The 25058-nt window shown below is 37.8% G+C and overlaps 2 protein-coding genes and 1 long non-coding RNA gene across 4 annotated transcripts; 1 reads left to right on the top strand and 2 right to left on the bottom strand.

The window, feature by feature from the left end:
* Nucleotides 1–6571: 6571 nt before the first annotated feature.
* lmo2 (LIM domain only 2 (rhombotin-like 1)) lies at nt 6572–8990 on the bottom strand. The gene is made up of 3 exons (XM_056766225.1): nt 8410–8990; nt 7496–7711; nt 6572–7284 (listed from the first exon to the last, which is right to left on the bottom strand). The coding sequence occupies exons 1-3, from the start codon at nt 8448–8450 to the stop codon at nt 7062–7064; spliced, it is 480 nt and encodes a 159-aa protein (XP_056622203.1). The 5' UTR covers nt 8451–8990; the 3' UTR covers nt 6572–7061.
* Nucleotides 8991–9789: 799 nt separating this feature from the next.
* LOC130435765 (uncharacterized) lies at nt 9790–11627 on the bottom strand. Of its 2 annotated transcripts, XR_008908846.1 has the most exons (4): nt 10758–11627; nt 10449–10618; nt 10087–10217; nt 9790–9922 (listed from the first exon to the last, which is right to left on the bottom strand). It is a non-coding gene; the product is annotated as an uncharacterized LOC130435765 (long non-coding RNA). The 2 variants fall into 2 exon arrangements; XR_008908845.1 differs by having other exon boundaries at nt 10449–11627.
* Nucleotides 11628–17155: 5528 nt separating this feature from the next.
* Nucleotides 17156–24685, top strand: caprin1b (cell cycle associated protein 1b). Its single transcript, XM_056766838.1, has 18 exons — nt 17156–17309; nt 17959–18123; nt 19323–19385; nt 19468–19554; nt 19738–19976; nt 20226–20308; nt 21459–21608; nt 21729–21781; nt 21862–21945; nt 22048–22215; nt 22295–22403; nt 22496–22548; nt 22653–22763; nt 23019–23162; nt 23232–23385; nt 23498–23701; nt 23810–23916; nt 24178–24685. The coding sequence occupies exons 2-18, from the start codon at nt 17959–17961 to the stop codon at nt 24262–24264; spliced, it is 2061 nt and encodes a 686-aa protein (XP_056622816.1). The 5' UTR covers nt 17156–17309; the 3' UTR covers nt 24265–24685.
* The last annotated feature ends 373 nt before the right edge of the window (nt 24686–25058 follow it).

The raw sequence follows: 25058 nt of genomic DNA on the forward strand, positions 1-25058 counted from the left end.
ACTTTTTTGATCCAAAATAATTAATGTTTCTTTTGCAAAGTCTTTTAAACAAAGAGCTTTAACATTACTGTTTGTCCCAATGTGATGTTTGGCCCAGTTTCCTTTTCCCCTGTAGTTTGTGTCATTTATTTTTGGTAATTTATCTTGATTTTTTAAAACATTTTATAATTACAGGAGATCAGCCTACCATCAAATTAAACAACTTTCCCCAAAAACAATTATGTCCATCAAATTTGCTCCCAGATCTTTTAACCTAATGCAGAGGAGAGTTTCTCCTGTTGGTCAGCCATAACCTTAAACTGATATGGACAGGAATGCTGCGAATTTGTGGTTGACAAAACCCTAAGATTTTGAGAGTGGATTTAATTTTTCCTGTTTCTTAATGTCTTTAGTCAACACAGGTCTCAACTGCCTCATAAATTGTCCTTTTTCTTTTTACAATTCCTTTTGATTACAACATTTTATTCAAGTAAAGTCAAGATGGTGCTCAAACAAATAACCACATTAAATACATAAAACCTAATGTTTTGTTGCTGTATGGAGGTCTGAAATAGAGTTCACATGAGACAATCATCTGATGCACTGATGCACTGAATTAAAGACTTGAAAAGGAGAGAGGAAACATTTCTATGTTTATAGAATTTGAAGAAAAATCATTATATAAGGTTAGACTAAATCTCAGGTTGTTTTAGTTATTTTAGACCATATTTTGGATACGCATTGCCGAACATCTGAATGATACAGATCTGAATGAGACAGACAAGGAGTATGGAACTGAACATTGTGATGACTGCGGGCCTGTCAGCAATAAGCTCTTAACTTTATCTTCAATCTTAAAGGGATGTAATCAGTATATGATATGTTTTCTTTAGACAGGCCCTGATAGCTTCTCTGATAGCTTTCTCATTCTGCTTCATTTCCCAACAAACTCTGTTCATATGGTTTCAGACAGGACAATACTGAAATTGATTATTGTGAAAACATAACAAGAATGAGTTTAGTACTTTGCCAGTGTGAAAGAAAGCTTTTTGTTTTGTACAGTCTGTTGTTTGTTTGCGTGAGATATGTCTTCCAAATGATTTATCATGTACAGAGGTCACCCTAAATTTTCCGCTTGCTTTAAGATGGCAAGTGAGTCCAAGTCCACCTTGATCAAAAACAGTCCTCTAAAGCATCAAGCTGTCATGATAATCCACAAACTTTACTCGGCCACAGGCTGTGGTTCAATAAATGAGCTGTTCTATATAAGCATGACAGCACAAGCATGAGAGACAAACATCTCTTAAAGGGACAGACAGTTCACCAAAAATAAAAATTGTCATAATTTACTCACACTTGAGTTGTTCCAAATCTGTACATTACTTTGTTCTAATGAACCCAGAGAAAGATATCTGGAAGAATGCTTCTATCCAAACCATTCTTGGCCCCCTTTGACTACCATTTATAGGTTGACTACTGTATAGAAAAAGTACAATGGTAGTCAAAAGTTACCCAGAATAGTTTTCTTTCCTACATTCTTCAAAATATCTTCTTCTGTGTTTAACAGAACAAATATTTTTTTAAAGCAATTTTTCCTAGTATGGTTAGGGTCAGACAGTTTTTTGGTGAACTGTCCCTTTAACTCAACATGAACAATGTACATTAGTTAAAATAAGATTTCAAAACTGAGTAGGCTACATGCAGAGACAGATTTGATTATGTCATTCACAATAAGTATGGGGGGAGTATAGTTAGGGGGTCCTCAATTTAAAGGATCCTTCATTCCAAAATCTTTGAAAAACACTTAATGTATTTTATTAATTCATCCTATTTCCAGCACGGTTGTTCTTGTAGATGTGGACTGAGCACATTTCCTACTTCATGTTTCTCACAGCACTTCTTCAGGTGGTTCAGCAACACTGTCCGCTGGGTCTGAGGTCATATTGAAACAAGAACAGAGGACCTTCTCAAGCAATAATTATGTGGAATGTCCTGACAGAGACTCTTTCATACTCTAATGAAAGTCATACTCCCCGTCTTAAGGAAAGGACACATCATCAGCTCGACAGGATGTTGAGGGTAAGACAGTAGATTTGACACAAAGAGTCCAACCCATGTTTTAACTTGACATATATTTCCAGAGGCCTCAGGAAGTGCTTTATGTAACAGTTAAAGGAAGTGTAAACTAGGTCTGAACTACTTTAAATAAGGTCACAGAATGTATGAAAGCCTCCAGACCTCATTGTGAAGTTAACAACAATGAAAAGACCTCAGTCACATTTCAGTTTCATGGTACGCAAGAAACAACAACATGAAGGTCAATGACAACAGATTTTTATCATAATACTGTAAGTCAGGACTGATCTTTACTTTTGTAATGATCAGACACATTTCTATGTATAGAAAGAATTTTGTTCAACGGTTTTAAAGCCCACATGATTCAGGTTTAAGGTTCTGTTACATGTGTGTTTAAGACAAAAGACCCTCTCAAACACTTTTTGACTAATGCACTCTGATGACTGTTATTGAATTACAGTTAACATCTCAATTTACATCACATGGAGAAAGTTGTTCAATGACCCCTCTGACCTGCATGATAAGAAAAGAACTCATGTTGATTCTTGTCATCTTGACCAAATCGTTTCACAGGAATACAACAAATTTTTTTGGGAATTGTTTGGCAGGACAGAGAAGGATTATGGGATTTAGCAGTAAAGCTTTTCTTCACTTTGAACCCATAATACCAGTTTGGTGGTCTGAAGTATTCTTTACAGTCTCCTTTAATTTGGCAAATGTGGTTGAATGTATAACAGCTAGCATGTATGTATCGGTTGTATTGTGTTGAGAAATGCTTTGTTTTCTGAGAAATGCTTTGTTTTCTAAACCACCCATGTGAACATGTCTGAGTGTCGTCATGGGAAATGGTATTATGAATACTGACAGGTCTAAATTCATTTCTCTGCCTTTGTTATGATTCAAAGATGGAACGTATTATTTTAGAAAAGTCTTTTCAGATTCATTTTAAAGTACTTTTATAATGCAAAATATTAGTAATATATAATATACATAATTCATATTCTTTTAATATTAACGTGTAAAGATGACCAATTTATATGGTTTCTGTGTTGAATAAGCATGTTGCAGTTCACCCAATAATAAGAATATTCTGTCATCAGTTTTTCACCCTAATAACCTTCATATGACTCTTTCATATGTGGAACTCAATATAAATGTTTCAGTACTATGATGGATGTAAATGGGGGCCAGTGTTGTTTGCTCAAAAATGTCCCCCAAAATATCTTGTATTTTGCAGAGAACAGAAAGTTATAGGTTTGGAATAACATGAGGGTGAGTAATTGATGAAAGAATGTTTATTGTTCTGTTGAACTATTTCAATTGCAGGCGAAGTCTTTATAGTGAGATTGCACAAATACAAATCCCTTCACATGCTTCTAACAGGAAGTTAACCATCTCAGTTGATTGAAAGCAGGCATTTTATGGGAAGGGCAATTACTGAGAGAACCTGGATCAAACTCAAAAACTATTGCCATTTTCCATCACCTACCTGAAGCAAAAATAGTCCCAGGCATCTCAGCATGTGTGCATGTCTTGACGCCATTGTGAGATTTGTTGAATTTCCACCAATTTAACCAACTTGACAGGCATCTCGGTCTAATATATAGCTGACCTCTTTATTTAAAAGGGGACTTCGAATGAGTGGTTGACATACTACATAGTACTTTTAAATTTATTTTACAGGTAAGTTTTCAAGATTTCTTCTTGAATGAGAACATACATATTTATGAGAGAGTTCCACTATGGTGAAAAATGATGAAGAAATACTTGAATGTACAAACGTACAGATCTTTTTGTGCATGTGGTATATCCCTCAATAAATGAGTTGCCATTTTATGTTGTTATGTATTTCTATAATTTACATGGAATATTGTTTCCTAATAACGAAAGAGAAAAATATGTTTTTATGTCAACATTCTCTCCCCTCCCCTACACTGCGGATTTATGTCATTGGACAAAATGACACATGCTCATCAAACTTCTTTCAGATTGATGTCAGGGGCTGGTCTATAGCTTTAAATCGTCGAAAATGAGAGAAAAAAGGATGCAACATGAGTAGAACCCCACAATCCATGCAGATTTTGGTATCTCACAATAAATTGAGATAAACTCGGGTCAGAAAGCTAAAGGAAATAAATAAATAATGAACAGCAGAAAGTATGACGCAAAACATTTCTTAAGCAGGGTTCGGTTTAGTGATGTTTTATCACCCGCTTGTTTTTCCTAAAACCATTAATGTTTTTAATATTGACCTTTTCTCACAGATCATAGAGCTTGTTATTATAGGCTTTGCAGGAATCTTTGGAAGTCACGTAAAAAAAACAAGTTTGTTTCCAAAATTATACCCAAGGGGTTGACAGACAAAAATAATTGTTGCAAATAACAAATATGGATCACAGTGGGGACATCAATATATTGTTTCAAAAGACCAAGTGACAGCACCTTTGAACAAAGCATAGTCAGTTTTATAATGGACTGCAGATGCACATGTGGATTCTCTATGTATCCATGCCCAGACTTGTGAGTTTAAAAAGAAAATTCAACTACTATCGTATACTCTTGAGATGTTTTGGATTTGGTTATATATTTAAATATAGCATCCCCACATGTATGAGATCATACATGCTTTTAAGTTCATCATCAGATTGGAACTATTTTAGTATTTAGTCCTAAATTGCATGTTGCCCCATTGATGGATAGTGTCTTCATTCAGCGGCTCGGATAGTGCCTTCAAGCATTAGACAGCTGGCCTCCAGACCAGGTCTTCTTTACTCGTTGATAGCATCTTTATCTGCCATTACAGCTTTTGTAGGTAATGAACCAAAGATCAGATTTAGATCCAACAATATCGAAACATTTTCAAGGAATCAGCGGCTCAGATGATCATGCGAGCTTTCATGGTTTTCATCATTATATCAGGCGAAAACGTAAAGAAGAAGATGCAGTTTTGGGTTAGTCCGGTCCAGAAACACCCACACATGGGAGACATTTCAGTATAAAATTAGAACACGTAAAACCAAATGATGGACTGAAAGAAGATTTATGATCTTTAAAGCTCCTTCACCATGTCTCCTAAGATATGCTCATACACAGTAATTTAATATTTTGTATAGACAATACTGATTTATACATTATGGGCCAGGTTTATATACTCTATAATGAGACTGTCTTGGTGAGTGTTTAAGGTAATGAAGACTATTTTTTTGTATAAAAAACTAACCCTCTCTCTTTCTCTCAACAGGTATTGGTCTAGCTTTTGTTGAAACTAGTGACTTCGTATAAGCACCTAATGTATTATTGCTCCTATTTGACATATCGCTTATTGCTCCATGAACTCCCACTTTGGATAAAAGCGTCTGCTAAATGATTAAATGTATAATTGTTTAGGTGTTTTTAAATAAATGGAACCCATATACTAGGCTTGCAGACATGTTTTAGTCTCCTTATTTATGTAAGAAATGAAGACATTCACTGGCAGTTGTATTTAGTCACACTGTCCAGGGTGAGTATCCATTTTTTGGATCTCTGGCGCCCCCTTCTGTTTTTTCAATTGAATTCATTTTTATAATTTTGCATTCCTATAAATTACAGAAATAAACATTTCAGCAATGAAGTAAAATAAGGAAAGTGAAGTAATCAAGTGTCTGTAGTTTATATGTCCTACAGCAATAAGACTAATGCATTGTGTTTTCTAAACTTTCATATGAATGTGTGAAGAAATGAGATGCTCATGAAGTATGCTGGTAACGGGCCACATTCACTGCTCTTTTGTTAAGACTGTCTTAACACCGCTTCTGGAAAAGCTCTGCATCTGAACTCTTTAAAGCTGAGCGTTGAGATAAAAAATAAAAAACCTTGTTGGTGTTTTGAACCTGTGGCTTTCAGGTTAATCACTTTGCAATGAGTTTCTTTTTCCCAAAAATGCTGGTCTCAATACAGATGATAATATAGCATGTATCTCTGTATCTATCATTTCTTCTACTCTAAACTTAAATTTTTGTTTACTACAGTATGTGATGGAGAAATTTCTTTCATAAGCATCAATGCTTAATCTGGCTATGATCAGATGGTATCTGGCCGACTGTTCTCATTTCATTTCTGCTTTTAACTATGAACCTTACCTTTAATGTGGAAGTTTACAGTAAATATGACAATCTGCAGTTTCATACTGAATAATATCTGCACCACGTTCATAGAACAAACCTTCACATATACCAGCAGTAGGTTTTTTTTGCATGTCACTGTAGTATTAAACCTAAACAAAAGTTCGACTTTTGACTATTACTTCATAAAATTCAAAACAAGAGCTCCATTACGGGCAGGTTTTCTTCTAGAATATGTTTTGAGGATTACCCCTGACTGCATCATTTTCATCGTTTAAATCTTTTATCTCAAGTTTATGTAAGTCAGGATACAGTCATTTCTAAAATAAAGCATAGTTGAAGAATAGACCATCATAAATCAGGCCTAAAATATAAAAAAATAACACACAGTTTATTAAATGTGAGTCTTATGGAATGTTTAGTAAAGTAATTTATTGCTGTCAGTAATTCTTTCTTCTTTATATAACAAACACACATACATACAGTTGTTACACAGTGTGTAAAAGAACAAATGGCTCTTTGCTATTTTGGAGGAGGGAAGCATAGGTTTTCTATCACATTTTCTAGAAGTGTCTTTACACCAATTAACATTTCTTATAGTTTTACTTTCTATGAAAGTATCAAAGGGAAATAGAGTTTATTGCAATACATTACAACCTGTATTTTTGTAGTTATTTGATAAAAAAATAAATCAATAGAAAAACAATTGTATGCTGTGTGTAGTTTCCACATCTGAATACAATTTTTTTATTTTATTTTTATTAAGTTATAATTAAATAACAAAAGGAAATGATCATTTTGAGAATGTTTCTGATCGTGGCTTCTAGAGCTAAAAAGATAATTACGTGTTGTTTCATTTTTTGGTTAAAATTGAATTGACTACATAGAGTGACAGGGAGAAAACTAGATCATGTTGCCATTCAGTTTGGTCCACTCAAAAATGTCCTGTTCGCACACAATGTCCGAATTGATTAGCAGGTAGCGATCGCCAACACAGAAGTGTTTCTGACAGGCGGCACATTTAAAGCATTCAAGGTGGTATACTTTGTCACGGACACGCATGGTCATTTCAAAGGCCCGGATCCTCTTTTCACAAGAAGCACAGAGCCCATCCTGACCAAATAGCCTGCAGAAATAAATTGCATTAACTGACTGCAAATTCCAACATACACATCGTCCAATAAGAAACATCTCTGCGTATACCTATTTCAAAATATAAAGTTTACTAACAAACACAAGCTGCATTATGCAAATATTATCAGATTCAAAAACACATCTGTACCCTTAAGAGACAAATAAATATCTGACGTGAACACCACATCTTTTTCCAAATTTACCTGAGGTAGTCCCTTCTACACAGCTTCCTGCCAAGTTTGTAGTAAAGCCTGCGGCCCACCTCCCCCAAGCGGCAGCCGCAGAGGTCACAGCTTAGGCAATCCTCATGCCAATACTGTTCGATAGCCTTGAGGAAGAACCGGTCCCCGATGCTCTGCTGGCACCCGCCGCACGTTAGGAGTGAGGGTGGCATCTGAAGGACCTCATCAACGGGTTCCCTGTAATTGAACACTCCATTAAAATAACTACACTTGAATGTAAAGGTTCTTTGTCGGGCTGTTTGGTGTCATAAAGAACCAATAAATAAACAAAAATAGTTCTACAGACTACAAAAGAGTAAAAAATTATGCTTTTTAAGAAACGATTAAGGGAACCACTTTAAGAATGTAGGCTACCATTTTGAACGCCAGATGGCACCATCACATGTTTGAAAGGCAACAGAAACTCTGTCAGATATGTAATCCATACAAGTACACATTTTCTGTATGTATATTGGTCCTAACCGCTTCCTCTAGCGCCTATAACCGTTTGCTCTTGCTACAATAACTGCTTTTACCCCAGGGGAGAAAAGAAGCGTTAAAATGCGCTAGGCAAATGAGCTCTGCTCCGGGCCACTGCACCCTCGGTTAAATAGTTAACCTACTTTAAATTATAGGCCCTTGTCAACCTGCTTAAACTCACTTGATAAAAAGCTATAGCTTTATTAGTTATGGACTAACTGTGTATTGGTGTTGGAAAAGCTTGACTGCGTATTGATACTTATAGACTTATTAGAAAATGATTGTGCATATTTTAGAATAAGCAAAACACAAGGCAGCACACGTTTTTTTTTTGTTGTTTAAATATTACAAATAAGCAAAAGCAATAAAAGAAAACACACAGATTTAACAAATCAACAGATTTACTGATTACTTACTCGTTAGCATCCAAGGTTTTTCTCTCTATTGTAGATGCCATGTTAAATGAATGCCTCAGGAATTGTCCTGAGCATATGCGCACTTGAAAAACAGGTATGTCCCAGACTCGACGTCAGACCATCAATGTCCCAAAAACAAAAAACTGTACAAAAACGGTTCAAGCGTGAGCACAAAATGCACCTGCCTTGCTGCCTTTGAGTGCACTAGAGAGGAGAGCGACCCACAAAAGACATCATTTACGCCAAATTCCAAAGCATTCCTATCATCCAATTGAATCCGAAAATAATGTCCAGAATTAATGTGTCTTCGTTCACCCAGATCTCACGCATTCAGTCCTCACGCTATATGTTATTTCTAAATAAAGAAGTGCTGACAGGGAGATGTCCCACATGCACGTTGTTTAATGACACCATGAATTGACATCAATCGTGCGCGTATCCTCTGCGATGCGTACTGCGCGCTGTCCCGTGAGGCTGCTGTCTTTGGTCCCGTTATTGTAGGGCAGCAGGTATTTTTAAATGGCCCTGCCCCCTCAGTTTCTGCTTTCTTTTCCGACTTCCTGCTCACGACCGCTCGACAATGAGAGGAAATAGCGCTCCTAGATGCCGCAGCTCGCCAGTCAATTATAAACCCTGGACTCGTGACTCGAGGGGTCACGAGCTCACGACAAGCTCACGACAGCTTCTATATTTATTAAATACCAGATATCCAAACAATGAGACCAAACTGATCAAAACAATAAACATAGTTTGAAACAAACAAATCTGCAATTCTAATAATTCATTATTTATTTTCATCATAATTCAGTATGAAGGCATTGAAAACATAGGCTACTTATGCGTAACGTAATTTGACTGGGTAAATATTTCCAGTTTTATTTAAAATGCGATAACTTTATTAGAAGACTTACACTAGATCTGATGTGAAAGAAAATTATGAGTGTTTTGCAGAATAATTTATTTATTCACAATTCTGGTACCTGTCACAGGCACTTTACATTTCTCCCTGCATAGATGTACATGTAGCATCTGTAAATAGGTAAATGTTTTGATTTCATGTCTTAATTTGATATTCAACTCTTTTTTCGAATATTTTTCAAATGTCTCGTGTAATTGTTGTATTTGGAGCTGTGCTTGCTTCAATTCTCAAAGAAAGCATATTTCATCTTACTAAACTGAATGTGCAAGATGATTTCTTGTCACAATGATTCATCGTGTTCGCCACATCACATCACAGCTGACACAGCAAAACTCAATTATGTGAAGACACTGTTTATTTATGTTTTAATTGATACAAAAATAAATTACAGACAAATTTTGTACCTTGTTGTACATTAAATATTTTTATTCAGTTACAACTTCATAGTTGCCAACATGGCTCTTTAAACAAGGAATGTTTAAACAATACCTTAACCAACATATCCATCATGTAACAATATCGCATAACAAAGCCCAAGTGAGTCTGTAAAACGTTCCACATCTTGATCCATCAGAGCACAACAAGTAGCTGGAACTATGGAAAAGAAAAAAGAGAATAATTTTAGATATTTATACTCAGAGGAAAAACAGAGGACAACATATACAGTCAGAGACAGAGAATAATACAATGATGAGATCTGTGTGTGTGTGTGTGTGTGTGTGTGTGTGTGTGTATGTGCGTTCGTACGTGCTTCTTACTTTTCATCGATTTCACTGAAAATTCATCATTGTGTTTAGAAGAGCGGCAACATGTGGTTTCACTGCAACCTGTTTCTTCTGTATGCTGGCATTTTAGATGACGCTTCTTGTTCCACTCTCTGGATTAATATCTACAAAGAGTCAGGAAAAACAAAATGTTATATATTAAATATACAAAATATATTATATTAAAACACATGAATTAAATGATCAGCTTGCTAGTGTTAAATAGGGCAGACTTCTAAATAATTTGCACTAAAAAAATCCATCTCTCGTTGAGAAATATTGTTTTAAAGTTCTAAACAGGTATATAACATTAACATATCTATAAAATGCAGGTAAGGAAGTGGTTCAACTAATACCTTTCTGTGGACTCCAAGATAGACGCTGCCCCATCCTGGTACTGAAGATTGAATATTTAACATGCTATGATCAGAGTGGCAAGGCCAGACATGAAGCTGTGCTGAGCACCGTCACACACAACCTAACCTTCAGTAGTCAGCATTCAGTGGCCTGCATGGCAAAGTGTGTCCTAAAACAAACAATACCACATGTGACAATCGTTAATAGATACAATACAATTTTATCTTTAAGCTTTTCACATTTAAACTACATTTAAGTATAAGTGACTCTACAAACAAACTCTAAGCAAATTACACAGAGTAACTTACACTTAAAACCGTACTTATACAGAAATGTAAGCCATTTCTAAGGGATGTAAGGGATGTCACGATCAACAAATTGTCACACTGTTATTTGTAACGGGCTGTCTCACTCCCACCATCCAACGGTCCTATCTGGAGACAGTCCTGCTCTAACGATAAGGGTGTCGCTAACGTCTTTTGCTCAAGCTCTCATCTGGCCTCCGTTACATAAACTGAATATCTATGGTTACGTACATTAATCACTTTACCGGGCTATCCTCCGTGAACATCGACTTACCTCAAGCTTTGGTGACTCGTTTTAATTTGGGCGCTCGGTTTAACGGATAACTGCATTTGCAAATTTGAATTACACCACAAAATAATCACGACCGAGTGTGGTATTCAATAGTAAATTCCCGTGAATCCCAACAGTCGAAGCATGTAACATTTACCGTGTCTACGGCGGGCGCGATGTTCAATATTAAACAAACAACCGTCAATGTACTAATACAATGAACCGTAGCTCGTCACATACCGCCTTCGCACCTGCTGTGTACGAAAACTCGAAATAACGTGAACAACTTCTGTCCTCAGGTGCTATAGCGACGGAGAATGTTTGAAATCTTACCGCGACGGCGCTGATGAAACCCCGCGCAAGACTCCTTCGGTCCCCGCGGATGGAGGTTGAATCCGGGGTTACCAATATGAAACGCGACTGTAGATACTTCTATATAATGTTACCAGTATGATAGTTAACAAATATGGAGAAAATAAACGTAATAAATCACTTACCCCAGGTGTGAATCACTCATTTTGCGCACTTCACCAATCTCGACTGTTGAAGATAATCCCGCCATTGTAGATTTGAAATTTACAGCATTATTCTGTACATTTGAGTTAATCCGTCACGTGACCCCACAATGCCTTGCACTTTACAGCAATATTCTGTATTATTTAAAGACATAGTCGTTTGAAACAAAACCACACATCACATTTGCTGTTTTAACGAAGCTTGGACAGCAAATGGCTCCTTTAAAGGAGTCATATGGCGTGAATACGTGTTTTTATATGTCTTTGGAGTGTTATAAGTTGCCCTTGCATGTATTAGACATAAAAAAGGTGTCGGAACAAAAGATGCATTGAACCATAAATCGTGTATACACATTGCATTACATCAAAAACATCTACTTGAGAAACCCACATTGGACCCCTCTACTATTGACAGTTACAGACCAGTCTCTCTCCTCCAATTTATTGCAAAAACGCTTGATAGGGCAGTTTACAAACCAGTTGTCTTCCTACCTATTCCAGAACAAACTAGTAGATGACAAGCAGTCTGGCTTCAGAACAAACCACTCCTCTGAGACTGCACTGCTATCGGTCACAGAAGCACTGCACACAGACCCTGGTAATCTCAAGGTTGGACTACTGCAATTCTCTCCCTGCTGGTCTTCCTCCAAAGACTATCAAACCACTCCAGCTGGTTCAGAACGCAGCAGCACGCCTTATCTTCCAACAGCCCAAAAGGGCTCATGTGACACCGTTTTCCATCTCTCTCCACTGGCTACCGGTTGAAGCCCATATCAGATTCAAGTCACGAATGCTTGCATATGGGACTATCACTGGAACTGCACCGGCATATTTTCACACCCTCCAACACTAATACACACCATCAACAAGCCTGCATTCAGCAAATGAGCAGCGTCTTGTATTGCCTTCTCAAAAGGGCAGTAAATTGCTTTCCCGCTCATTCTGCTTCACAACTACTTCCTTGTGGAACATTCCTCGGTCTGGTCAACCACATCTCTCACAACATTCAAAAACCTACTTAAAACCCATCTCTTCTGAGAATAACAGATTCTCTCAACAAGCAGTGGTCTAGCTTTTGTTGAAACTAGTTACTTTGTATAAGCATCTATTGTATTATCACTCCTGTATGAAATATTGCTTACTGCTCCCTGAACTCTCTGTATGTTCCTTTGGATAAAATGCTATTTTGATGCTTACTTAACATTTTGTCTACCAGTTCCGAATACAGTTAAAGTATCTTTTTTCATCTCATAAATATTGACAGATTACGTCCCAGCTGTAATTTTCTGTAGCTGAAAAGTTTTTTTCTCTCGGATTGATTGTTGCAATGCATTGTTGGCTGGAGCATCAAAAGCTACCCTTAGCAAATTACAGTTGCTACAAAACTCTGCTGTTGCATCCTGACTAGGACCAGTGTTCACATTACAACTTTTTTGGAAACCTTACATTGGCTTCCTTTCAAGTTACCAATTGATTTTAAAATCCTTCTGCTGAATTGCAAGGCCTTAAATGATTTGACTCCACAAAATTTAGTCAGATCTCTTAGTACCATACACCCTAGCACCTAACCTCCATTCTACTGGAGCTGGTCTTTTAATGGTCCCGGCAACTCGGTTAAAATCTATGGGTGATAGGGATTTTTCCTCTCTGGCGCCAACGCTATGTTATTCTTTTCCCTCTGAGATAAGAATTGCAGAATCTCTTAATATTTTTAAATCCTCTATTAAAACATACTTTTTTTAGGATATCTTTTATGTGAGATATGTGAGTGCCTTGTTTTTATTTATAGTTGCATTGTATAATTTGTTAAGTGAAATAGCTTGTTTCTCTATTTGTTTTCTGATTGTTTTATCTTGTTGTTATTGATTTCTAGTATATGTTGAACTTTGTCCCTCTATTTTTACTTATGTAAAGCGCATTGAGATGCTACTTTTAAAGGCGCTATATAAAATAAAGTTGTTATTAGTATTGTAAATGACTAAATGTAAACGTAAACAAAATAATATTCATTTTGGCCATGTAATTTTACCCCTTCAAACCGTTTACTAATAATATATCTCCTCACACCCATATCTGCTTAATGTCGTTGGGAGAAACTCCTCTTATCTCCTACCAGAGGTGCTCGTGTAGATTCGACTGCAGTACTGGGCCAGGAGATAAAACACCCGGAATAAAACTGCTCCAGCGACACTGATGGCCCAAAAAGCATGGCAATGATTGCCGTCCAAAGCAGAGGCAGTTTCAGAGCCGTATGTTGGCTGTATTTACACCAATCCGTCCCTAAGGCATAATAACCGTGTTAGGTCAATGATTACCCTCGGCTGGGATTTCTGATCCCCAATTGGAACAATTCATAACAAATATAATGTAAATATAGACAAAAATAATATAAATATAAATAGGCAATATAAATATAAATATGAATGTACATCATTTTGCTGCCCCTGATCTGTGGCAAATGGAGGGAGTGTTTGAAACCTGTGCTTTCCAAATATGAGTAACTCGTCTTTAAATGCTTGTTCCTTTACTAAGACATTAGGGCTACTTATCCAAGGTGTTACCATAGATAAAAAAAATTAGTTTGTGTGTTTCAACAGTTTGCTTCTCAATAACTGTTAGAACTGCGTGTGATAGGCGTCCACCATTTCCTGTGGATTGGACACAGCAAACCCAAAGGATGTACAGGAAATGAACACAGATGAACCTTGGCAGGGGGTGGTATGAGCCATGCTGACTTCCTACTCGTTTCACTTGATCACCCTGCTGGACTCTGATTGGTTGGATAACTCCATATGGCCCCCCCTTGAAAGGAGAATGGCTTTTCAGACAGTGTCTCGGAAACCACTGACTGTCAACTCATCTACTTGGCAGGAAAGCCTTAGCTCAGGGTATATTTCCTTCAGAAAGGTTTAGGGATATAGTAAGTATTACAACATGAATTATAACATCTCTGCATTGCAGAATTGTAGGGGTTTTATGTGCATCATAAATGTTTGCAGAAACATGCTTTGAAAATTTGAGAGCCACCGTTAAACAATGCAAAATGTCTTGGGATTTTAACTGCTGTAACTAGCAACACCAAACTCATATACCAGTATTCTGTGCGTTAAGAAATCTATTTGATAAATACACAAGCAAAAGGGATATTTCTCCCAAAAAGTGAAAATTCTGTCATCATTTACTCACCGTCTTGTCATTTTAAACCTGTGTGACTTTCTTTCACAAAACACTAAAGAAGACATTTTGAAGAAAATTTGTAACCGAACAGCATCGGCACTCATTCACTTTTATTGTATGGACACAAAACCAATGCAGGGGAATGGGTGCCAGTCAACAGCATTCTTCCAAAGATCTTCATTGGAGTTCTACAGAAGAAAGAAAGTTATATGGTTTTAAATGAAAGGGAGAGTATATGATGACAAAATTTTTGATTGAACTATCACGTAATATTATTATGAATTGTGCATTGTTACGCAAGTGTAAAATATGGATTGCCATCAATAGCCTTGCTATTTACTACACAATGCTCAGTAAATTCGCTTAAAATACATGACAGAGATGTAGTTCACACAAGAGTAATTATGCAATCATCTGTCAAAAATAATCATTCTGTCATCTGAGAAAAATAAAAGTTTTGTCAAAACTTGTATATGTTTTGTGTCCATACATTGTAAGTCCGTCGGGCCAATGTTATTTGGTTATCAACGTTCTTCAAAATATTTTCTTTCATGATTGTATAGATGCAGGAAATTCATACAGGTTTGAGGTGAGTAAATGAGGGTGAGTAAATAATGAAAGATTGTTCATTTTTCTGTGAACTATGCCTTTAAAGGATTAAGAGCTAGTATTTATAATTCATCTGTAAATTATTAATACTTATTAAATTAAGTTAATAATCTTACTTGATGTTTGGGTTGTGCTTTATTTGTGGTTCAGGTTGTCTATAGGCATACTGTACAGAAGTGTTCCATCACAGGCTGAATAATCACAGTAAGGCCTATTTCCTGTAAAGCGAGGGCCTGGACGTGTTGTTGACTCACCGATATCATATGCTCTGTAACAGCAATAGCCAGGCTACTGCTTCTTGCTTAATCTCAGATTTAAAGGGATAGTTCAACCAAAAAAGAAAATTCTGTCATCAATTACTAATTACTAGTCAATTACTAATTATCCTCCCCTCATTTCAAACCTGTATGTCTTTCTTCCTTCTGCAGAACACAAAAGAAGATATTTGAAGAATGTTGATAACAGATCAGCGGTGGCAGCCATTGACTTCTATTGTATGACAACAACATTTTTTGTTTCCAACATCTTCTTTTGTTTTCTGTGGAAGAAAGAAACTCATACATGTTTGACATGACAAGAGGGTGAGTAAATGATGACAGAAATATATTTTTTGCGTAAACCATCACTTTAACTGCCAATGGAAGTTTGTTTGGGCTGAGTCAAAACAATCACGTCAGGTGATCATCGGCCTCTCTACATTCCATATGTGACATTGATATAGATATTGAAGGACTTAAGAGAAATTGCCCCAACACTAACTTACTGAAGAGAACAGAGAGCGGAAATTGAGTCACTGTTGAAAGGGAGCTTCAATATCCCATGGGATCTTTCTCTAATCCGTATTATTCCTGACCAAAACACCCTTTCAATAGAACAGTGCTATCAGAGAGCAGAGCAACCATGTTAACTGCTTCCTGAATTCGCCAAACAAAATCTCACGCCACTACACTCACATTATCCAAGAACGGGGTGCTACATAAATATGCAGCTTATTCTTATTTAGAGGATATATATTTGTTGGAAATTAACGTTGAAAAGATAACTAACAGGATAATTTAATCTAATTTGCATAAATAGATAGCTCCTAAATGCAGTTAACAATGTGAAAAAATACCCAATACATACTGTATAAATCGTTGTCCTAATGCAACTCAAGTGGGAGGACTGAAATTTTAAACTGGCTAAGGTTTCAACTTCATCTCAGTGCTGCCATCTGCCGACCGATTGTGTGCTGTACAGATGCAAGTTTTTTTACTGAAGTCATTTTAATAGGACCTTGCACCAGTACACAAATAATTTATTACACCAATGATGTGACAACAGTATGACGTAAAGGATGTGTGTGTATAAAGATTTTCTTCACAGATAAACCGTCAAGAAACAATAACACGTTATGCTTTTACGCATAATGCCAAGTTTTGGGAGGAGGGAAACGACACATTTTCTAGATAGCCATTTACCCCAGTGGGCAAAATGTCACTGGAAAATCATCAAACACATTCACACATCACACACTATTCATTTATTTCCTTTTGTACGTTGGTGGTAGTAATATTCGTAATCTATGCATGAAGTCAGCGAGTTTTCACTCGCGTTCAGTTACAAACAAAATGTCATGACGTTTTGCCTGATTATTAACGTAATAACAGGTTGCAATAATTGCACCAAACTGAAATCTCTTTCATTATTATCATAGCTCTAGTTTATTTTAAGTGATAACTTGGTCTGGCATTATACTATTCCTCACAAAAGATGTAAATAAACGTCAGTTGACTGCAGGCACAATCTTGGGCATCTATTAACAGGTCCCTTCACCATTATAAACCTTTTCCTCTCCGTTCAGTCTTTCTCAGTTGTCGGTGAGGCCGGCGGGGCGGATCCCAAGTTAAATCGGAGAGAAATCAAAAGGCAAACAAATCAACCCTTCAGTTTATTTACTTCTGACTATTGCTGTTCTCCCTTGTGGATATATTGCGCAAAAAGGTGAGAACGTAGTCGACCTTCCATGAAATGAACGTTTCTAATGGGAAATGCGCATAGTTGGTTGCTATGACAATGTGATGGTATTTGTAGTCCTGACATTTGTGAAATAATTTTCTTGTGCACTGGAAATACAAGGATGGAAATCTGCCATCATTAATTCATACAAATAATCTATTATCGGTTTTGCCAACCAGCACTTTGTCAAATTTGAACGAGGTGGTTGATGAGGACTTGGATCTGGTATCTTGTCTATTTTAAACTCAAATTGTCTCTATATATTATTTGAATTCCTCGTTGATCCGACATTGGTCATGACGCCGGTGGTATCCTACATCCCACATTTTGTGATGAATGAGAAAGAAGATAATCTAACTGTGATAAATACTTTTTGTTTTACTTAAAAGCACTTTCGATTTGACCCTTTTAATTTAACCTTATATGTTTGGGTGTGTTTCTCACAAATAACAATGTTATCAAAATAATAAAACCAGTAAATCTTGTCACATTTTTAACGTGACGTTAGGCCATTGTCTTTGTGTGACAACAAAGCAGCCCCAGTTTAGTCAAAGACATCTCCACGAATGGACACTTAAGTACACATTTACGAAATACGTTTAATAAATACAAAAACCTACTTGCCCCTTATCAGATGCCCTCGGCAACAAATGGCACCAGGACTATGAAGTCTGCCAGCCCAGACTTGGGATCTGCTCCCGGATCAATGAACCAAAACACAGCCAGCAACCAGTCAGAGGCCATGAAGCAGTTGCTGGTGGTTCTTGAAAAGAAGGTGCGCAATATGGAGAAGAAAAAGGTAACGTTACTGGTGTCTTTACCTTCTGCGCTTATCGTGTTTAATAAACAAATGTACGAAACAATTATCATTTATTCGGAAAAACATATCATGTTTTGGAATAACATACTGGACTTCCCTGGATACCCCACTTTGTGTGACCAAATGAATAATTACACTTAATAAATACGGGTTTTCATATTTAACCGTATTGAATTGTCAAAAATGTACTTGTTAAAGTAAAATTTGATCTTCCACATCTTAAGTGTAACGTTGTATCTTGCTGTGCGAGGCTTCATCAGAGATCAAATCCTTCTAGAAAGGTCCGTTCAACGTCCAACGGTAACTTAGTGGGATTTTTAACAATGTCGTTTTATTAATATGTAAAACATGTGTTTAAATGTAACTCGTTTACAAGTTAAAATAGTTAACTTCGGTCACGGTCACTGTCTTTTCTTTTGTATCCTCAGACGCTAACCGGTTAGCATCCACAGTCTCAGCACACGCTACCCCGGTTAACTTTTGAGTTTATACCGATTCCAATGTCTTTTTGTACGGTTATCGCCATTTACATTTTTAGTTATTCAAATTACGACATTGTATGAATACCAATATGTTTAGTCGGGCTTTTGTTCAGATCACGATGAGCCTCACACGCACATGGAGATAAAGCTAATATGGCGACCTGAAACGAGTTCTGCATGCAAAAAATGTGGAAAACTGTCGACGCGAGTGTGCATGTAGATGGCTTGTTTTTGTTTGGGAACCGCAGCGAGGATTTCTCATGACCGTTTTGTTGTGAGTTTTGGAGTTAAGTGGGTCACGGACAGCTGTGTCCTCATGTTTCTTATTAAGCGCCTTTAGGGACCCTGTGAGGTATCTGGGCTTTACATTAGAGACTTTTAGTGGATCACGTTGACGGGTTTATTAATTAATTATGGGGAAAACGTAAACCGTTTATTTCTTTAGATGTCTGGTCGTGGAAACTACACGTATTTGTTGGCAGTGTAACAGTACAGAGATAAGATGATCCCTTCTATTCCACCACAAACTGGGGCTTTCTATAAAAGTTCTCTGCCTTTTAGATCTTTTATGTTATTTAGAAAATTACATTCATAATTGCATATGAATACCTTATGTATCCTCAATTGATGTATTTTCATATGAGTGGTATAATATTACAATCATGTTAATTTCAGATGATTATTTTCTTTCTTCAGGGCAAGCTTGACGATTACAATGCCAGGAAAATCAAAGGAGAAAGTCTCAACCAGGACCAGCTGGTGGGTAAACCCTTATTCTTACTTCTCTGTGGTGCATTTTGTTATTTCTTTTGATATAAACTCTGTATTTGAATCGATTTAGGAAGCACTGACTAAGTACCAGGAAGTAAATCATAATCTGGAGTTTGCACGGGAGCTGCACAAAAGCTTTTTGGCTTTGGGTCAAGAAGTGAGTACATATTGATTTGCTTTTCTGTAGATTAAAGGCACCATGGTTTTACTTGATGTGTTTGGAACATGTGTAGATCTCACACTAAAATGTTCTGAAATTCCTTAAATTCAAGTGCGTTTATGAAACTGAGGTGCTCGTTGTCTCCGTATGGAAATAACTATGGACTTGAATATTTGTCAGATCCAAAAGACCGTTAAGAAAACGGCACGGCGTGAGCAGCTGCTGCGAGAAGAGCTGGAGCAGAAAAGACTGAAAAGGGTTCTGGAGCTGCAGTTTCTCCTCGACCGACTTGGGGACGAAAGTGTGCGGCAGGAGCTGTTGCAAGGAGCTGGAGGTCCCCCGGTCCTTACTGAGGTTGACCTTGCGGCTTTGGATGAGTTTTACAAACTTGTGGGACCCGAACGTGACCAAAACATCAGGTCAAGTGATGTCCATTGGTTTCATGTGCAATTTTACAGATTGCTGAGTATTAGTTGTAACTATGATCAATTGAAAGTGGCGCTTTAAGTTTTTTGCTTCCAGAATTTATTTGCATTTTCTTTCAGATTTATTACAAATTTGCCATTGTGTTTTTTATCATTAAATGCCAATTTGCAAAATGTCCGTTGTTTGTACCTCTTATTCAGCTGGGTTATGTATTCATAATTATATGCTCTCTTATCTCACAGGTTGACTGACCAGTATAAAGGAGCATCTCAGCACTTATGGGACCTCTTGGAGGTGAAGGACAAGCCTGTAGCAGGAACAACATGTATGTCAAACCTAGTTTTATTGTCTTTGGGTTCTGACACTTCCTGAGAACAATTATCTATAGAGAATGTTTAAAATTGTCGATGTGTTTCTGGATTAAATTGTTTGCATGGTTTCAGACATATTTTAAGACTATGGCCGGGTTGTGGGTGTTAAAAGGATGTAGTTGTTCAGTATTTCTTTGAGACTCTTCCATCGGATCCAAGTACTTGTCAGTTTAGTGCATGTCATAACAGTGAGGCTTGCAATTGCAAGCAAACAATATGTCCTTCTTTGAAATTTTTAAGGTGCATTCTGGAAAGCTTCAAAAAACACTGATGTGGATTTGGGAAACCTGTTAGGGTATATGACATGGGAATAATTGCTATCTGCATTAACGTATGAATGAGGCATTTATATAGTGCTTTATTTTACACCCAAAGCGCTTTGCAATCAATCCTCAAACCACCACCAGTGTGCTCACCAGCTATAGGGGGAGAGAAGAGAAATAGGTGGGGATTATTAGGAGGCGACGTTTGACAAGGGCCACTGAAGGGAATCTGTCAAGGACACTGGGCTACTCTTTAACAAGTGCCTTGGGATCTTAAAATGACCATGAAGTCAGGATCCGAAGTCCAGTCTCATCCGAGGTTATTATGGCAGGAAAATATAGATGGAGCAAATCTTCATTAAGATATGTATTTTGAATTGATACAATTCAGCAGAATAACCTACATGTAATATCTCTGGGTCCAATGTAAGCTGAGTGATATTGCTGATCTTTTTAAACCTTTTCATGTCACTCAAGATATTAAGTGTTTAATTAATATTATACACTTGTAGGTATTCTGCAGTTGTTCAGTATTATACAAGTTGTACAAACAGTGTTTATGAATGGTGAATATGCAATATATTGCTTGGCCATCCCTTAGATGGCTTGCAGCTTCTAGTGGTTTCCACTGTGCAATGTAAGGTCATGTGGCTCATGGCATTTAAATATCATTCCCCGGGCAATGCACTCGCTGGACAGATGATCTGCTGAATGCTTGTCAATTTCAAAGTTTAAACTTTTTGGTCTCTTAAGCATTCTCTGTATCCATAACCTTCAAAAAGATGTTATTGGAAAAACGTTTTAATAAAACGTAAAGTCTAATTGATTTGTTCCATCTCAGATAAAGCACTGAATGAGACATTGGAGCGAGTTTTGCAGAGTGGTTACTTCGACAGAGTGCAGTCTCATCACAATGGAGTCTGTGCAGAGGAAGAAGCGCAAACAACTGCAGTCGAGGTGCCTGAAGTCGAGGAGCACACTGCAGACACGGGTACAATTCATTTCCTCTCGCATCATGTTACACAGTCAGCTTACTCTGCATCATTTCAAAACCACTGCTATAGCAGGCTGATTTTTCTGAGAAAGTGACCTTGTATGTCCCTTTTTGCAGAGGGTGTAATACCAGAAGAGTATACAGAACCCATTCCTATTGAGCCAACGGAGGTGAGACATGTTCACTTCTTATCTGTTTCTTCTCTTGATCGTTTCTTGATTGCTTATGTTTCTATTTTTGTTCTCTTCAGTTTGTAAATAGGCAGTTAATTTCAGAGACCACATACAGTAGTGGAGACAATGAGCAAGTCGAGGAATGGAGTGCGGAAACGCAGGTAACCTGCTTTAAAAAGTCCTTGGCCACTTGTGATTTATGAAATTTTTGGTGTGTAACTGGTTGTTTTAAAGCATTGATCAGTATATTGTCCTTGTTACAGGTTGTAAACTCCATGCAGCAACCAGTACAAGCTGCTCCCACTCCTGTTGTCCCAGAGCCCCATCCGCTGACCATGGTGAACCCCACGCCCCCTTCTGACCCTGTGATAAGGAAACAGGTGGTTCAGGATCTCATGGCACAGATGCAGGGACCATACAATTTTATGCAGGTGAGGTTGTTTTTGCCAGCTGGTTTTATTTCGCATATGTCTGTGTGTGTTTTAAATTCCCTGTATTTCTCAATCCCAGGATTCCATGCTGGAGTTTGATGGGCAGGCCCTTGATCCAGCTATTGTATTGGCACAGCCCATGAAGCCGGGCCTTAGTATGGATATGCCTTCAATGTTGTGTCAACCAGGCAAGTTCCTAATACAAACATGGATGTTAAAGTGCTATTATGGCTCAAGCGTTCTAAAATTGTGTCCTAACGCACTGGGGTGTTTTTAACAGCCTCCCGTCTCGCACAGCCGCCAGCTGTTGCCATTCAACCCGAACCCACACAAGTAAGTGTAGCCAATTTTTCCTGGATAAAAATATAAAAATACCTCCGACCTTTCAATTAAAGTATTTTTTATGTCAGTTGTTTTCAAATATGTATGTTCTTTAGATCCCCATGGTCTCTCCATCACCAGAGGCCTTCTCCACACAGCCCTCACTGTACCAGTTGTCTCACACAGCTGACCCTCAACAACAAACCGACTCTGTTGATTCGATTCGGGTAAGCTATCAACCATTCTAGAACTTATTGTAAATCTCAAAAAGTATGAGCAGAATTTCGGGTTCTACCCAGCCTAGATGTTAGTGTTTGCCTATTTGGGATTTTAGTTTTGACTTGACACTATGCACTTTTGTTTTGGTCTGAGCATTGTTTTAGGAATTCATAACTTTCTTAGCCCTTTCCTCGTGTCTGAAATCTGTCCACTGATGCAGCGGCAGCTGAAAAATACAATGATATAATTTGTTCTTTATGTAGGCCTCCATGCCCATGACAGAGCAGCCACCTCCATCCACGGCTCCCCCTCCAGCCTCCCAAACACAAGCGTTCCAGACTGGCTCCAAACCCTTGCACAGCGGTGGCATCAATGTCAATGCTGCACCATTCCAATCCATGCAGACGGTAATTTACATTGCATAGTGGTGTTATGCCATAATTAATTTTTACTTATCAATTTGTTCTTCCTGACAGGTGTTCAACCTTAATGCACCCGTCCCGCCAGCTAATGATACGGACTCAATGAAGCAGACCGGGCCATACGAGAATAGCTACAACCAGGGTTTTAATAGCCAGACACAGCCCCTTATGGAACAAGTGGACATACCGCCAGAGCAGCTCCAGTCTGGTGAGAAAATCATTGCAATCCTATCATCCACTATGCGTTCCACTAAATTACGATCCCCCTCCACACAGACGCTCCTAAGATTGTAGTTTGAATAAGCCTATTGTCTTCACAGTGGTCGGTGCCTTTCATTCTCAAGACCAATCGCTTCCCAACTCCACTGGCCACCAGCCAATGTCCCAGCAACCAAGTGGCCAGGGCAATGGGTTCAGCCGGCAGACACAGTCCTTCTATAACAGCAGAGGAATGTCTCGCGGCGGTCCTCGGAACTCACGCGGCGTGATGAACGGCTACAGAGGACCATCCAATGGTTTCAGAGGTACAGAATAACACTGAAGTATTCGAGCGTCTGTAATTGTCGCTACTGTTTGATTGATTTGGTTGATTATTGATGAATGAATTTAATGGGGTCTTCAATTTATTCAAGGGGGATATGACGGTTATCGCCCACCTTTCTCCAACTCTGCAAATTCAGGATATGGCCAACCCCAGTTCAGTACACCACGAGACTACTCTAACAGTAATTACCAGAGGGTAAGACACATGTGCCCAGTATTGTACAGAGAATTAGTTTATCTTTTTTGTTATATTAGGGTCTGTGGGGCTTATAGAGATCAAAGTAACTATTTCAATCAAACAGCTATTGAAGCCACAGTAAAAATTCATAAAGGCATGTGTTTCACAACTTTTACTACTAAATAAACACAAATGAATATGGATTTGAATAGTTTCGAATGCTGAAAGTCTGTATTTTAAGAACGTTTTTTCCTAATGGGTTAATTTCTCTCTTCACAGGATGGTTACCAACAGAACTATAAACGTGGTGCTGTTCAAGGTTCCCGGGGGGCGCCCCGAGGAAATGCTCCACCCATGCGATCTTAAGCCTTGTACACTGACCTTGTATCATGGACCACACTGAACATTCAAAATTGAAAAGTGCATACGTCCTTCCCCCTGGATTGATCAAACAAAGCCTATTCTGAAATGTTGAATTTGAAACGGTTCAAACATTCAGAACACAAGCTGAATACTGAAGATTTTAATGCTACCCTGTGTTTCTAACAGACTCCTGTGAACTTGAAAGACTTGGTTAACTTATTTTTTGTATCAAATAAAACTCTCATACCTACCACAGCTGGTCCAATACTGAGAGTTCTCTTTCTGGTCCGCTGTTTTGTTCACACGAACACATTTGGGTTCTAATATGTTTTCATTTGGTATATTTTAAAGACGTTCTCTGCCCCTCGGTTTGTAAGGTTATTGTTGCCTCGAGTTTCAATAAAGATGTGTTGCATAAATGTTTGCTGCTGCAGTGTCTGTGGTCAAGTCTGAAATAAATTTAAGAACTATTAAAAGTATTAAGGCAAATGGTATTCGGCTAACTTAATATTAGTACTGATAAGGATCATCTAGCAGAAATGTATCCATATATATATATCTGCTACTTGAAAACATTTAAAGCACTGTGCATCCACTATTTTTCCGTCCCATCTGCCATTAGACTTTATACTAGACTTGAAACTTCAAATTGGCCCACACTACATCAGCCTAACACTAGGAACCCCCAAACTTTGTTATGTTAAGCACTAGGCAAGCCAACCATTTTAAAGGAAGATAGAAATTTGCTGGATGGAAATAACAGTTTGTTTGTTTGATGAAAACTAGCCTGTGTACCT

This window comes from Triplophysa dalaica, chromosome 14 (assembly GCF_015846415.1).
Source record: "Triplophysa dalaica isolate WHDGS20190420 chromosome 14, ASM1584641v1, whole genome shotgun sequence".
Lineage (NCBI taxonomy): Eukaryota > Metazoa > Chordata > Actinopteri > Cypriniformes > Nemacheilidae > Triplophysa > Triplophysa dalaica.